This window comes from Sinocyclocheilus rhinocerous, unplaced genomic scaffold, assembly GCF_001515625.1.
Source record: "Sinocyclocheilus rhinocerous isolate Xijiao unplaced genomic scaffold, SAMN03320098_v1.1 scaffold100, whole genome shotgun sequence".
Taxonomy (NCBI): domain Eukaryota; kingdom Metazoa; phylum Chordata; class Actinopteri; order Cypriniformes; family Cyprinidae; genus Sinocyclocheilus; species Sinocyclocheilus rhinocerous.
Genome location: NW_015624543.1, coordinates 695017 through 710005, shown reverse-complemented (window position 1 = coordinate 710005; position 14989 = coordinate 695017). Strand labels below are relative to the sequence as shown.

The window sequence follows — 14989 nt, the reverse complement described above, 5'->3', positions numbered from 1 at the left end:
TATATAATTGTCCATGAACTTGGGAAATAGCACTCAGATTGAAGGCGCACACTGCTGATGCGGCAATGCTGTTGCTGAGAACAGAGTCAGAAGTAGGCAGTCAGCACACACACACACAAACACACACACACACACACTTATACCCCACCCTTTTTTTTTTTACTGACAATCATTAAAGCATAGTGGATCATAATGTGAAAAATGGATCTGTCCATTGCTGACTGTGATACAGATCACACACTACCAGAGAGATAACAGCAGGTAAGCAAAATAAGGGGGAAAAAAAACAAAAAAGGCAAAGGTATAGTGTTAAAATCATAGTGTCTCCACACACACACACAAAAACCCCATGCAATTAATTACAGGCTTCTGCTGACAACACAGACCACAAAAGTGAAGTCCTGCTGAAAATAATGGGTCATAAGCTGACTTTTGTGGTTTGAAACCTTGAACATAACAGTGGATATCTTAAAACTGTGTGTTGTGTTCAAAAGGTGTTTACTCACACATTAGTGGTGAAAATCCCATAGAGAAGCTCGAGTTCAGGCAGGAAAAAGGTTCCCTGCAGCTCGTTGTAGTTGAATGGAATCTCACCCGGCCGTGAGCAATTAAGCCTGGCCTTCATAAAGGTGGTCCAGGTGTCTTCCAGCAGAAAACGGCCCCCGATGTCGTTCTTGCAGACGCGGGCGGCACGAGAGAACACCGTCCTGCCGCAGTCATGCTCCACGGCATTCTCACGGAAGAAGAAGTAGGTGAAGTTGCCGATGTCATAGGAGGAAACGAAGTTGGGCTCTGAGTTTGACAGAAAGGGGGACAGGATGACAGTGATTAATAACAGATTGCACATGGAGCAGAACCGCTGGCCCATAGAGATGCATTTATTAATCTTATGCTTAGGTAATGGACAAACTCATTTGTCATGGGAGAAGAGAAAGGTTACGGTAAGAGACGTTCTCCATTCAAAACAGATGAACACACAAGCCTCTCAAAGGCAAAAAGAGCAACCGTCATGGCCAACTTCGTAAGATTCATAGTGAAGAGGTGGTTGTGATTGACAGAGAATTCATTTTCTTTTGTGGTGAGGAGCTTAGCACATTTGCACAACATGAAGGGGGAAAAAATCAATTGGTAGAAGTTAATGTAATGTAAATGCAAATCGGGTAAATTTCTTCTCTGACAAGATTTTCTGATAATACTTTTTAAACCCTTCAGCTCAGGCAGCTTTTTCAATTTGGACGTTGATGTTTAGGTTTGTCGAACACTTTACACTTTATTTTTTTGCAATTGGTATTGTTTTGTAGATGTTTGAAACCTCATCAGAACAAACCTGCAGTCTATTTTTGTGCTGTGAACCACTAGTTCAGAACAACTGTACTAATTAAACAAGCAAAGTTCTTCAAAACAGATGCGTTACTTAACTGAACATTTCACCTCACAAACACCCCCCCCACCCCAAAAAAACTTTTGTTGTTCAAAACCTCTACTGTGGAACATGAATGTTAGGCACTGACAGCCTCAGTCAAAAACCACAATTAGTCAAGTTGTTTTTTAAAGGTATATTTCACCTAAAAATAGAATTTTTCATTTACTCACCTATTACTTCATTGCACATAATGGCTTTAGTTTTTTGTAATGTCATAATTGAATTAAATATCTTTCATACAATACCATTGAGCCATTTGGAGTTGTATTGAGCAGTACGCAGAGGTGGAAGTCCTCCTAGGCTGCGGTAGATTGCTGGGTCCCTGCCGGAAAAGTCCATAGCTGTGGCGGCATACAGCTCCCCGCTGGAAGTGATGAGGGCAGTGGAATTATGCAGAGGGTTATAGGGGCACCGTGCCATCCCACTGATTTGATCATGGACCTCGGTCAGGTTAGTCAGCTGTGCAGAGAAAGAGAGACTGAATTCAGACACCCTGGAATTCTTATACCTGAAAGGCTAGTAAATATCTTATTAAATACAAACTGAATACAAAAAAAAAAATCTAGCCAGATCTAAAATAATTGAATGTAGTATTAGTTTATTTTGAGTCTGAACAAAGCCAATACGTCCAAACATTTCCACGGACGGAAATCTCGAAGATGTTCTAATTTTGTTTACGCGAGGCGCTGATGTGACAGTGAAAACTATTTCACCGTTCGAATCATTTATTACTGCGGAAACGCTCGGCCTACTACCAGCTGTGTCGTGTGCTATTTTGTGAGACGGCAAAAATGTTTATCTCATTACTTGGTTGTCACGTCTAGTGGCGGCTGCAATAGCTAAATGCTAATCATTCGCAACACACCCGTTCTGTCCTCATGTGCAGTACGGCAAAGCCTTGATTCTTGCTTAGCATGACATTTAGCCAGCAATGGGAAGCTACCATGACAGGGAGGTAATTTCCATTTGTATACAATAAGCACAAGGGATATTCCACCACAGGAAGCAAGTATGACTTTTCGTGCTGGTCCAAGTTTTTTTAACCGATTTCTGTTCCTTCAAGTGGGCAAATGGAGACATTCAGAAAATTCTCCATCTGAACTACTGGAGATGCCATTAATGAACCACATCGGTTTAAAGCAGTGGTTCTCAACCAGGCTCATCCTCGGCAAACTTCCAAGAGGGCCTTAAAATGATTTACAATAAGACAAAACAAGCATAAAAACAAGATAAAACAACTAAAAATCAATATATTTTTTGATCACCCCCTCAACAACTGTTTTTTTGTCTTTGAAAAAACAGGATTGCCGCTTCTTGGAAAACCTGGATATATGAGAAAGCCTCATTTTAAAAGTGTGATTTGTGATTTATATATATATATATATACCCATATATATATGGGTCATTGGGTTAAGAAAGAATAAACTTAATTTAAAGTGAAAACAAGATTATTTATCTTACCCAACTCACTGATTATTTTTTCTTGCTTACAGCAAAAACGTAATTTTGATATTTATTTAAGAAAGTAAATTAATTACTACTACACATCTAAGAATCTAATTAATTTTCCTAGTCAAATAAATGTATCTTGATTTAAGTTTTTTTTGGTTGCAATATAACAAAGAGTGAAAAATTTAAGGGGGTCTGAATACTTTCCGTACCCACTGTATATATATATATATATACCCATATATATATGGGTCATTGGGTTAAGAAAGAATAAACTTAATTTAAAGTGAAAACAAGATTATTTATCTTACCCAACTCACTGATTATTTTTTCTTGCTTACAGCAAAAACGTAATTTTGATATTTATTTAAGAAAGTAAATTAATTACTACTACACATCTAAGAATCTAATTAATTTTCCTAGTCAAATAAATGTATCTTGATTTAAGTTTTTTTTATACATTTATAATGGAAAACAATTAATAAAATTATTTTATGCAATGTTCACAAGGGAGAGGATTTGAAGAGCTGTTAGTGCTGTTTCCTTCGAGAGCACAGCCAAATCCTGTTCATCATATTTAAAAATGTGATAAAAATTGGCATCAAAAGCACGTTTGAAAAATCCAGTTAAAGCTTCTGTTATAATGACGCTCCTACCTTCCATATGCATCTGGTATCAGTTACTCAAAAAATGACAAGTGAATGGTATTCGAATTGAGCAATACATCTCAAGCAGCAGTAAATTTATCTATGCAGCTTCGAAATGTCATGCCTTCAGTGACTAGCTTATTTTTGCACCAGGAAATCTGACATACTGCATTGTGCTCAACCCTATCGGTCTGTCCCGAAGGCGGATTAGATCCTGTGTGGCCTCACTTGAATGCTTTTATTTTACATGCAGCTGACGGCCACAACACTTGCCCTGTGTAATCAATGTAAAGGGGGATTATCCTTGATGTTGGCTCGAAGAAAACCTCCGCGAATGGCTGGAAGTGTCTCGGCTTCCTTCAGGACTCCGGAGCCCATTTAGCTGGCAATAAAGTCAGGCGAATTTGCATGTTTGGCAAGGCGAAGCAGTCTTTTGAAGCATCGGTGCCAGGGAGATACTTCTTCCCGAGCCAACGCCTGAACGGATGTGCCTTTTCTTGGGCACGAAGAAAGATGAAAGGCATTTATTGATGGAACACCTTCTGACAAATAGCACTCGGAAGCCTTCGTAGTTATCGACACGCTACCCATAATGCACATTAATGGAGTGGGTTGAAAGACGCCTCTTCAGGAGACCGGCAGCTGTGTTTGAGCGGCACTACAACCTCGATAGCCGTTTGTTTAAAGATGCAGCTTTACTGGCGGCGTTACAAGGACATGACGGAGAGTTTTCGCTCGTGCCTTCCTGGCTGCACTAAGTCCTTTCCTGCTGGCACAAGGTACTTATGATGGTAAATCCTTGGGGTAATTTAGCTTTGAGTCAATAATTCCTGCCATTCTTCAAAGAGCCACCGAGGAGATGATTGCCATCGTATGCGAATCGACTGTCATCATCATTATCAGGTTTGAGGAAAGGATAGAAGAGTAATCCAGTCATTCAAATTCAGGGATTCGAGCACAAGAGACTTACATGCATGAATGAAAACTAGGAGATGTGAGGGGGAATAATGGGGGATGTCAGTAAATGTGCTTGGCGGAGATGCTGATCTTTCAATCAGCCGCACTGAGTGGCATTTATTGTGATAAGTGGCAACTATGCTGCAACCCATGCTTTGGAATAAATTGTCAAAGATAAAGTGCAAACACTCGCACAATACCTGCATAACAAGTGTGAACTTTCCGCAAAGGACAAGAGACTTAGAGATACTACAAGTTCCCACTTTATTAGAAAAAAAAGGCCTTGGTTGTTATTGTTGTTGTTTTTTGTCTAGATCTCAAGAAAGCTTCTTCTGAGGTGAAGCACGAACAAAACTTTTATTGAAATAAACCACAGACTTTGGCTGAAATACCACATGCTATGCTACACAACCCACGCAGCGATGAAAATGTCAAAGGAGGTCAATGTGGGAGAGAGAACTTGGGACAAAGCTAGCATAACATTAGGTCAGGAAGCCACTGCATTACATTAAGTGCATTGGTCCGTTTACGTTACCGTGCGATTGGTGCAAATTGGAGTGAATGCATTAGTTCCACATGTAAACAGCCTGTCGCCGTTGATGAGTAGAACACGGATGTAATTCTGGCACTCCTCCTGTGAAAAGACATAAGGGAAGATGTGTAAGCGGTAGCAAAAGTGTTGACTATTAGCATCACAAATGCAAAATTGAGCCAACTCAGAAAAATGTGTGGGCAAAATCATAACACACAATGAATAGAAGTCCCACCTTTTTGTTAAAAGCCAGTCAAAAGTTTGTTTATTCTAAAACATTCATTCACAAGACGAGCCTGTAAAATGGAAAATTTTTAAATAGAAAAAATGGAATTGTTTCAAAACAAAATCTTGATAGTCTTTTTTTTCTGTTAGCATTGACTATTTTACCCAAGTGTAGAAATTTTGCAAAAAATGAGTGAAATCATATTCATAATAAGTCGTCAACATGAAAATTCACCCTACATATATTCTCCAAATGGATGTTATTGATCTTATTGTCAACAATTCATCCATGTGTATCAGTAAAAAAAAAAAAAAAGAAAAAAAATCAGAATGACACCAATCTTCCAGTGAAATGACTGGCATCTCTCTGATAATATATGCTGGACTTTTCTAATCTTCTGTTTAAATTCTGACTTTTTTTTTGTTTTATAATCTGTTACATTCAGATGTACGTGTTTTCATAGTGCAAACATCACGTAAAAGTGAATTTTGCATCCGATGTCCCTTTTAACCTATATTTTGTACAGTACATTGGCCAACAGCTGTTGTTTTAATTGTGCTTTACAAATAAAGTGAACTGACACTGAATATACAAAAGAAAAGGTTTGTCACTACTTCTGCTTCATCGCAACTTTAGCCCAAATTTATGAGTCCATTATTGTTTGATTTGAATAATGTTTTAACATGAAATGTTCCTAAATGTAATTTTCACAATGAGTTTTCAATATTTCTTCATCCATGTGTATCAGTAAAAAAAAAAAAAAAGAAAAAAAATCAGAATGACACCAATCTTCCAGTGAAATGACTGGCATCTCTCTGATAATATATGCTGGACTTTTCTAATCTTCTGTTTAAATTCTGACTTTTTTTTTGTTTTATAATCTGTTACATTCAGATGTACGTGTTTTCATAGTGCAAACATCACGTAAAAGTGAATTTTGCATCCGATGTCCCTTTTAACCTATATTTTGTACAGTACATTGGCCAACAGCTGTTGTTTTAATTGTGCTTTACAAATAAAGTGAACTGACACTGAATATACAAAAGAAAAGGTTTGTCACTACTTCTGCTTCATCGCAACTTTAGCCCGAATTTATGAGTCCATTATTGTTTGATTTGAATAATGTTTTAACATGAAATGTTCCTAAATGTAATTTTCACAATGAGTTTTGAATATTTCTGTCTTTCTCCACTAAATTAGGTAAAGGCTACATTAGCAAAAATAGCTGTCTGTGGTGTTTCTAAAATGGTCACTGCATGAACTCCCTCCCTTAAAGGACTTTGGTCAACTTCCAGAAATACGAAGCCTTTATAGTACAGAAGCTAGGTTACATTTGTCTTCCAATCAGATTTTCTGCTATTTTAGACCAGCTGCAGGACTTCTTGAACTGTACTGCTTCAGTTCAGTGTGTTTTTACAAGGTTTTTTGAGAATTTAGGAGCCAGTAAATCATGCTTGTCTCAAGTACTTGAAACCCTGTCGCCCCGTCTCGCCCTCTGTTGATTTAAAGGTGTTCCAAGGCAGTGCTTGAGGGGGTCAACTTTATTTGCTCATCATAATGGTTGTTAACTCGTGAAGCTGTTCATTTCCCTGCACTAAGCGGAGTCCTGAAAAGAAAAGGATGATTTACATTTACTAATGTAATTTGGCTGGGGAGCAGTGCTTTGCTGTATGCGTAAATAAACTGAGATTTAATATGCCTACCACATCATGATGTGACATGTTTATGAAAACCCCTGACAGACGGCTACACTCCATTGTGTAATATAGTGGCTGCTTTGCACTGTTTGCATTATAAACAAAAAGTCGACAGAACACCATTCACTCCATCAAACACTTTCCTTTGTTCTTGAAACAACAGACTCAAGGAAACCAGATGCAGCGGTTGAAAGACACAACTACTCATGAAATTCAATTAAAGATAATGTTTTGTAAAAGAAAAAAAAACCTTTTCATATTGCTTTGTGATGTGTAAAACAACCAAAACGTGAAGTCATAATTGAGCCATTCCTGGCTCACTCAACTACTCATGAAATTCAATTAAAGATAATGTTTTGTAAAAGAAAAAAAAACCTTTTCATATTGCTTTGTGATGTGTAAAACAACCAAAACGTGATGAAGTCATAATTGAGCCATTCCTGGCTCACTTAAAAAAAAAAAAAAGGAAATTCTGTTCTTACATTGTTACAAACTCGTGACTTTCTTTCTTCTTTGGAACACAAAAGGAGGATTTTGAAGAATCGTACTGGTCACTCTTTTGAGGACTAAGGCTTTCAAGCTTTATAAAGTATCGTAAAAGTGGTCCATACAAATTGCATGCTACATTTCAAATCTTCTGAAGCCATATGATAGATTTGTGAAATCATGAGAGAAGTTCAAACTTCATGCAGAGCTTTTCAATTAAGTGATTGATTCAACTGAGTGATCTTTGGTCTGTTCTTCACAAAAAGATATCATATGACTTCAAAACATTTAGAATACAGCATTTTAGGATATGTTTATGGTGTTTTTGTGTACCTTTTGAAGCTTGAAAATCTTCAATCTAATTGCATGGAAAAGAGCAACCAGCACATCATTCAAAATGCATCCTTCTGTGTTCCACATAAAGTCTGGCACATTTTTGGAACCAAATTTTCTTTTTTGGGGGGTGTGAACTATTACTTTAGAGATATTTAGAGCTACCACATGTGCAGTCGATACAGCAAGACTCCACAATTGCAAGCAAGTTATGACAGCCACCTCCTGCAATTCTGAATTACAGTCACATGTTGCTCAGAGTGATCCATCTTATTATGGGCTTCAGAACACATTTCACAAGTGAATAAAAAAACAAAACACTTGTGGGGCTGTTCGCACAGGCTGAACCCGCACTAGAGCCACTAGAAGTACACCTTGGGGTTCGGCCCAGGCTGGAAGGATGACCGCCAATCCCAAACACAGTCCCTATACAGCTCCCATATTACGTAAAATGGCTCAACATACTATAAAGCAAAGGGGGACCCTCCGTATCATGTTTGACAGAGCTAGAGTGAAATATTATGGAGATTTCAGAAACATTTTGTAGTACAAATCTGTTTTGATTCAGTCAGCCTTCAAAAACACAAGGGAGTCAGTGCTGAAGTGCCATGGAAACGGCTCCATAGCAAAGTGGAAGAGACATGGTAATTGCCTGAGCAAGAGCGATGTCATAAATAATGGGTTAGCTATATTAGGAGGGTGATTGCTTTCTTAAGTAAGGTAATATTTAAAACAAGATTCATTCAGGGTGCAAATTACAGTGGGGTTTGGGGGTTTGAATTCACCCCTCTCCTCCCCCACCAAAGGAAGTCAAAACAAAAGGTAGGTCTGAAACATATTACAATGTTTCAGTAACCACAAAGGTCAGATTACTAGTTTGTTAGCTCATATATTTCCATGTGACACCAAATGGTGTGCATTTGAGGTTGTTACTATAGCAACAGAATGCTGCTTTAGTGGTTTCTGTTAGGATCAGTATTGGACGTTATTTCAACAATACATAAATAGGTACTATTATGGATATAAAAAGTGTTTTGTTTAAAAAAGTCAAAATAGCAGATGTTTATGCAGTAGGTTTAGGCAAAATTCAGAATTTAAAAATTGGTTCCTTTTCAATTCACGGGTTGAATCTGAATTAAACTGTTCTGGAACAGGAAGTTGAATTAAAATAACAGGAAGTATAGCAGATAAAGGAATTCTGGGAAGTGAAGGGTTCTTGGTCCATAAACTTGCTTGTCTGTAATGTTCAAACTTAAAGATATTTTAAACTTTTTTTTTTCAATTATTTGGTGCTCAAGAAACATTTGATTATCAGTGATTATCAATGATGAAAACAGTTATGCTGCTTAGTATTTTTGTGGAAACCATGATACACCACTCACACTAACATTATAAATATCTTTACTGTCACTTTTGATCAACTTAATGCATCCTTGCCGAATCAAAGTATTTATATTTGTTTTTTAAGTTTTCCAAAATTAGCTAAAAAAAGGATCCCCCCAAAATAATTTTTTATAATTCTTACACTGTTCAATTTAACCAAAATATCAAATATTTGGAGAGTTTAAAACACTCTCAGGTACAAAAGCTGTCACTGTGGTGGCACAACTTTATATCCCTAAAGGGTGCATAAAAGTACAAAATAGCACCTAAAAGGTACGTATTAGTACCTTTTGAAAGAGTACTTACCCCAGTGACAGTTTTTGTACTTTTGTTTCTGAAAGTGAAAGGTACTTACCTCTGATTTGCCTCGACTGAAACAGGCTCCTTTGGTAAACTCATCGCAATGCCATTCTGCCTCCTGTAAACAAACACACATGAAGAAGAACATCATGAAATTACATGTTTTTCTGTTAAAGAAGGCATTGTTGTGAGCTCATCATTCATAAATGAAAAAAAAAAAAAAACAGATCTGCTACATCAGACAATTGATCTATGCCTCAAATGATTCATACATTTATTAAGCTCTAGTATATAGTGCAAAAGAAACTCTTTTTTAAATCGAATCTCTGTGTTTAGCCAGGTATTATTGATTGTCACTGAGAGAATAAATGAACTTGGCTATAGAAAGCAGGCAGATCTTGGATGATAATCACTTGTATTCAGCTCCCCTGCATTCAGGGAAAAACAACAGGCTTTTCAGAGGCAGCCTGTGTGCCGTCCTTCACTGAGAGATGAGGGTCCTGGAAACAATGACAGCGTCCACAGACTATGGCTGCATTCACATTTCACCGCTGGCACTGAACTGCTGGATAATGCCAAGTTTGATGTCTGCAACTGCCTCCAAATGGATTTTAATATCAAATGAGCTCCTCGCACTTATTGACCATGAGATCTCTGGCTCTGATCCAGACATGCGAGACTTAAAGTTTGCCAAGTGAAAGCAAGCGACTAACTATCAAAAAACAATTAAGGAAAATTTTACAAAGGCACAACGACCATTTTTATCCTTTCCAGAACTGAAAAATTAATAAGAAATTATCATTCCCCAAGGAGGCACGACTCCGGCTAGACAGTAACCTCATTTTGAAGTGACCTAGCGCACAGCAGAAGCCCTGTGGCTGCTGGCTGAGATGTTACTCTGTCTGGAGAGTGTTCGATCACGGCTTTATGAGACGGGATTGTTATGTCACACCGTCCCAAGGCTGAACAGGACGTAGTGCACTCATGACCCTTTGGAAACAGGCTAATACTAAGTAAAAAAAATCCAGGTTTTCATTCCCTCGAGCCAACAGGGAATCTTACGAGTGACACTTAGAAGACGGGCAGGGTGTGAATGTGCAAATGCAGGACTGAAAATCCATTGTCTTGCTCAGTCATGCTGCTGAATGAGTTTCCCCACGAGGCCCATTCATGACAAATCTCCACCGCAAGGCTGAGAAATAGGCTGAGGGACGGAGACACAGGAAACTCCTTCACATCCAGAGTGACATGAAAGATGATTTAATGTGTCAAAATAACCATTAGCAACTGATATAGCACTTTCAGCCTGACATAACAGCAGTGCAATGATAGGAAGGAGCAGAAAGAAGGCTGGCATTTGCTGAGGGAAGAATACTATGCGCTTTCATGCTTCAAAGCATATTGTCATATGCCATAATTATAGCTATGCAGCGGTGCTGAGGCACAACATTACATTTTTAACTGCATTTTATGAACTTTTGTAAACGAACAGCAGAAGGAACAGGAACAGACTTCATTCTTATATCCCAGGTTAGAAACCAGCTATTTTGAGTAAAGTCAGTCTTACAAACAAACTGCACATCAGCAGAATGTTTCAGTGCGAGGACAGCATTAGGATGTCTTAAAGCCGTTTTTGTGTGTGCCAGCACAAATTGCTCAGAGGTAGTAGTCGTCCACTCGAGGTGTTGTGTTTAGCTCAGCAAAAATGGCGTAAAACGTGAATTAAATGTAATTACTAAAACCATTACCTTGACAAATTAGGTTAAATTTCACTTTGGAAAATTGCATTATGCATTTCCAGGATAGTCTAAACTATGTCATTCGGTAGTTGACATCATTCATCAGTAGAGCTATTTAATGATGTAATAATGCTGAACGTAACCATTAGCCAACTTGAACTTGGCCATTAACAACTTGAATGTTATTTGCACTCTGTGATATTTTTACACAAGCCATTTTTCAAAAGTGAATAATGGGAAAGAGGCAGGTAGACACCAACACAGCATAAAATTGTTCTTTCAGAAAATATGCTCCATTTACGTCAACTGGTATTTATTACTTCAGTTTAAGTTACATCTCGCAAACAACAGGTGTTTTTCTGAAATTAATCATGACGACTATAACACACAATCGATCGTGATTTTGTTATTATAACAATTCAATAAGAAATAAGTAACTTACATTTTAGAAACATTTTAGTTTTGTCTGTTACGTTGCCTAAATTCAGCTTTTGTTTTCAAAAGATTGCCTTTCAGCTTTTGTGAGGTTTTCTTTATGGAGGCTATACATTTGGTTAAATACATTACTTTCACCATAAACAGCAAAACACAGAACATCTGCAGTTATTTAAGCACACTCTAATCTTTACAGTTTCACCGCTCCTGCATGGTAGACTTGCTCTATTGTTCCAGATGGTCCGGTGCAGACCCCAGAACTGAGCGGTCATTGTCAGGAACAGGTGGGCCAGAGTGACCCAGTCAGCACTGTGTGGGTTGAGTCGCCCACCACACGGCTCTCTCCCATTTATGGCTGGAATTTACATTGCCAAGACAAAACAAAGCATGCATAAACGACGACTATAACACACAATCGATCGTGATTTTGTTATTATAACAATTCAATAAGAAATAAGTAACTTACATTTTAGAAACATTTTAGTTTTGTCTGTTACGTTGCCTAAATTCAGCTTTTGTTTTCAACAGATTGCCTTTCAGCTTTTGTGAGGTTTTCTTTATGGAGGCTATAGATTTGGTTAAATACATTACTTTCACCATAAACAGCAAAACACAGAACATCTGCAGTTATTTAAGCACACTCTAATCTTTACAGTTTCACCGCTCCTGCATGGTAGACTTGCTCTATTGTTCCAGATGGTCCGGTGCAGACCCCAGAACTGAGCGGTCATTGTCAGGAACAGGTGGGCCAGAGTGACCCAGTCAGCACTGTGTGGGTTGAGTCGCCCACCACACGGCTCTCTCCCAGTTCTGGCTGGAATTTACATTGCCAAGACAAAACAAAGCATGCATAAATGACTGTAAGCATTTCTGTTATGCATGCTTGTATTATCTGAGTCGAAGAATGCAACCACAGGCACGCTTTGGGTATTCAATGAATTCTGCTCATTTCAACAAGCAGCACGTCAGGCGACAGTCAACAGATGACAAAGTATAGCATCTTGCTCAATTGGATTAATCGTGCATTTTCATAATTACGATGCACTGAAGTGTGGAGATTTAAGGTGATCTCAGCCTGCCCTGCAACTGTGGCTTGTAAATGAGTTTGAAACCTCATCTGTTACATAAATCCTAGCCAAAAGTGATGTTTTACCAAAACCCAATACATCTCCACTCATTATATATGTAAATGGGAAAAAATCCCAGCAGCATTTATTAGAGTATGTTGCTAAGTAGCCATTATCAGACTGTAATTGGCATAAAAGACCACAGTCCAGGCCTAGTCCCTTGTTAATCAGACATCTGATGGAGTTACAGTATATAGAGCACTGAAGGGGAGCTCACATGTTCATTATTTCATGAATTTAAATAGCTGAGTAACTGGAAGCAATTGAAACAGCCGCCCTCAGAAATTAGCACAAGTGTTCTGTTGATCAGTGCATGTAATTGTTTTAGTGACAGTGAGTAAGAGAGGTTAATGAAATACATGAATGACAATCTGTCTCTTTTACTTCAGCTTTATATTGCTTATAAAAGGCAAGGTTATTATGTAATGTGTCAAAGTCAATATCACAGCTAAATGCTGTTAATAAAACTTGCCATGAACTCCTGCGCTTTAGAAAATATTAAATCAAGGGCATCTCGATAAGTCTAATGGTGCACAGTCTATCCTCAAACATTTACATTTAGACATTTAGCAGACGCTTTTATCCAAAGCGACTTACAAATGAGGACAATGGAAGCAATTAAAATCAACAAAAGAGCAATGATATACAAGTGCTATAATAAGTCTCAGTTAGCTTAATGCAGTACACATAGCAAGTTTTTTTTTTATCATATAATAAATAAAAAGAAAACGGATAGAATAGAAAAAATATATAGCAAGCTAGTGTTAGAGGCCTTTTATGCTTTTGTTATTTGTATAATAAATAAAAAGATAACAAATAGATAGAATACAAAAAGATTAGAGAAGCAAGTGTTATTTTTTTTAAAGAAAACAAGCAGTTAGTAAATAAATAGAGTGCAAGTCTAAAAGGGGCAAGTTTTTTTATTTGATAAAGAATAGAATTAGAATAGAGAGTGCTAGAGTTAGAGGGTCAAATAAAGATGGAAGAGATGTGTTTTTAGCCGATTCTTGAAGATGGCTAAGGACTCAGCTGCTCGGACTGAGTTGGGCAGGTCATTCCACCAGGAGGGAACATTTAATTTAAAAGTCCGTAAAAGTGATTTTGTGCTTCTTTGGGATGGCACAATAAAGCGACATTCACTTGCAGAACGCAAGCTTCTAGAGGCACATAACTCTGAAGTAATGAATTTAGGTAAAGGGGTGCAGAGCCAGTGGTGGTTTTGTAGGCAAACATTAATGCCTTGAATTTTATGCGAGCAGCTATTGGCAGCCAGGTATAACAATGAAAACATGGATTCTAGGAGCACAATTATAGCTGAAATATATTTAGACTTTTTCTAAGTATAAGTCAAGTATACTTAAATGTCATTTTAAGTATATTTCTGAGAAGTACATAAAGCCCATTTCTGAGATGTACATAAAAAGTAGACTAAAAGTATACTTTCCTATTTTTAGTTTAAAAGAAGTATACTAATAGCACACTTGAATAAACTTCTTTTTCGTAAGGGATGCCATGTAGGCAGAGAAGAGAAGTGGTCCAAGAACTGAGCCCTGATGAGTTTGATGTTGTGACTTGGACACCTCACCTCTCCAAGATATCTTCAGTCCCACACCACCATTCAACGCCGAGTATTGTCTAGCGTTTTTCACTCTCCAAGTGTTAGCTACTTTACCAAGCCATTCCGTGTTTATTTCCTGTTTGGTCTCTAGTATTGTTCTGCATTTATCACTCACCGTGTGATAGCTGCTTTACGGAGCCTAGTTTCTCGTTCTAGTTTAGTCTTGTCATTTCATGTTGCCTTGTTTCCTGTTTCCTGATTCCTGCCCGTGTTCCTTGGATTAACCCTTGTTTCACCGCTCAGACACTGTTTGTTTCCCGTCTGGATTATTGCTCACGTTATCGGACTACTCCTCTTGTCAAGCCCTCCGGATGTTGTTTGCAGATCGAGGACCCCCACGCTTTTCCTAGGAATACTCTTGTGTCTTGCCCATGCCATACTTGTTTGCTGTTGTTCGACCCTGCCTGTATTATGACCATGTTTCACAATAAAAGCTTGCACATGGATCCGCACATCTCACGTCTCGACTGCCCTGTTACAGTATGTTTGCTGGTAAAATGTGCTTGACAGATTGTGGTGTGGAAAATTGTACACTGATGGTTTTAATTTTATTAATAAAGAATGTGGCAAAGTCGTCAGTTGTTAGAGTTGATGAAGGAGGGGGAGGAGGAGGACAAAGGAGGGAGGAAAATGTTTT

The 14989-nt window shown here is 38.0% G+C and overlaps 1 protein-coding gene across 1 annotated transcript in view; it reads right to left on the bottom strand.

Annotated features, from left to right (window-relative positions):
• LOC107741914 (semaphorin-5A) overlaps nt 1–14989 on the bottom strand; it is a 96338-nt gene that overhangs the window by 69329 nt on the left and 12020 nt on the right. The window contains exons 4-7 of the mRNA XM_016554723.1: nt 9489–9551; nt 5012–5110; nt 1669–1882; nt 507–792 (exon numbers count right to left, since the gene is read on the bottom strand). Coding sequence (XP_016410209.1) covers nt 507–792; nt 1669–1882; nt 5012–5110; nt 9489–9551 — 662 coding nt within the window. The remainder of the gene's footprint in view (nt 1–506; nt 793–1668; nt 1883–5011; nt 5111–9488; nt 9552–14989) is intronic.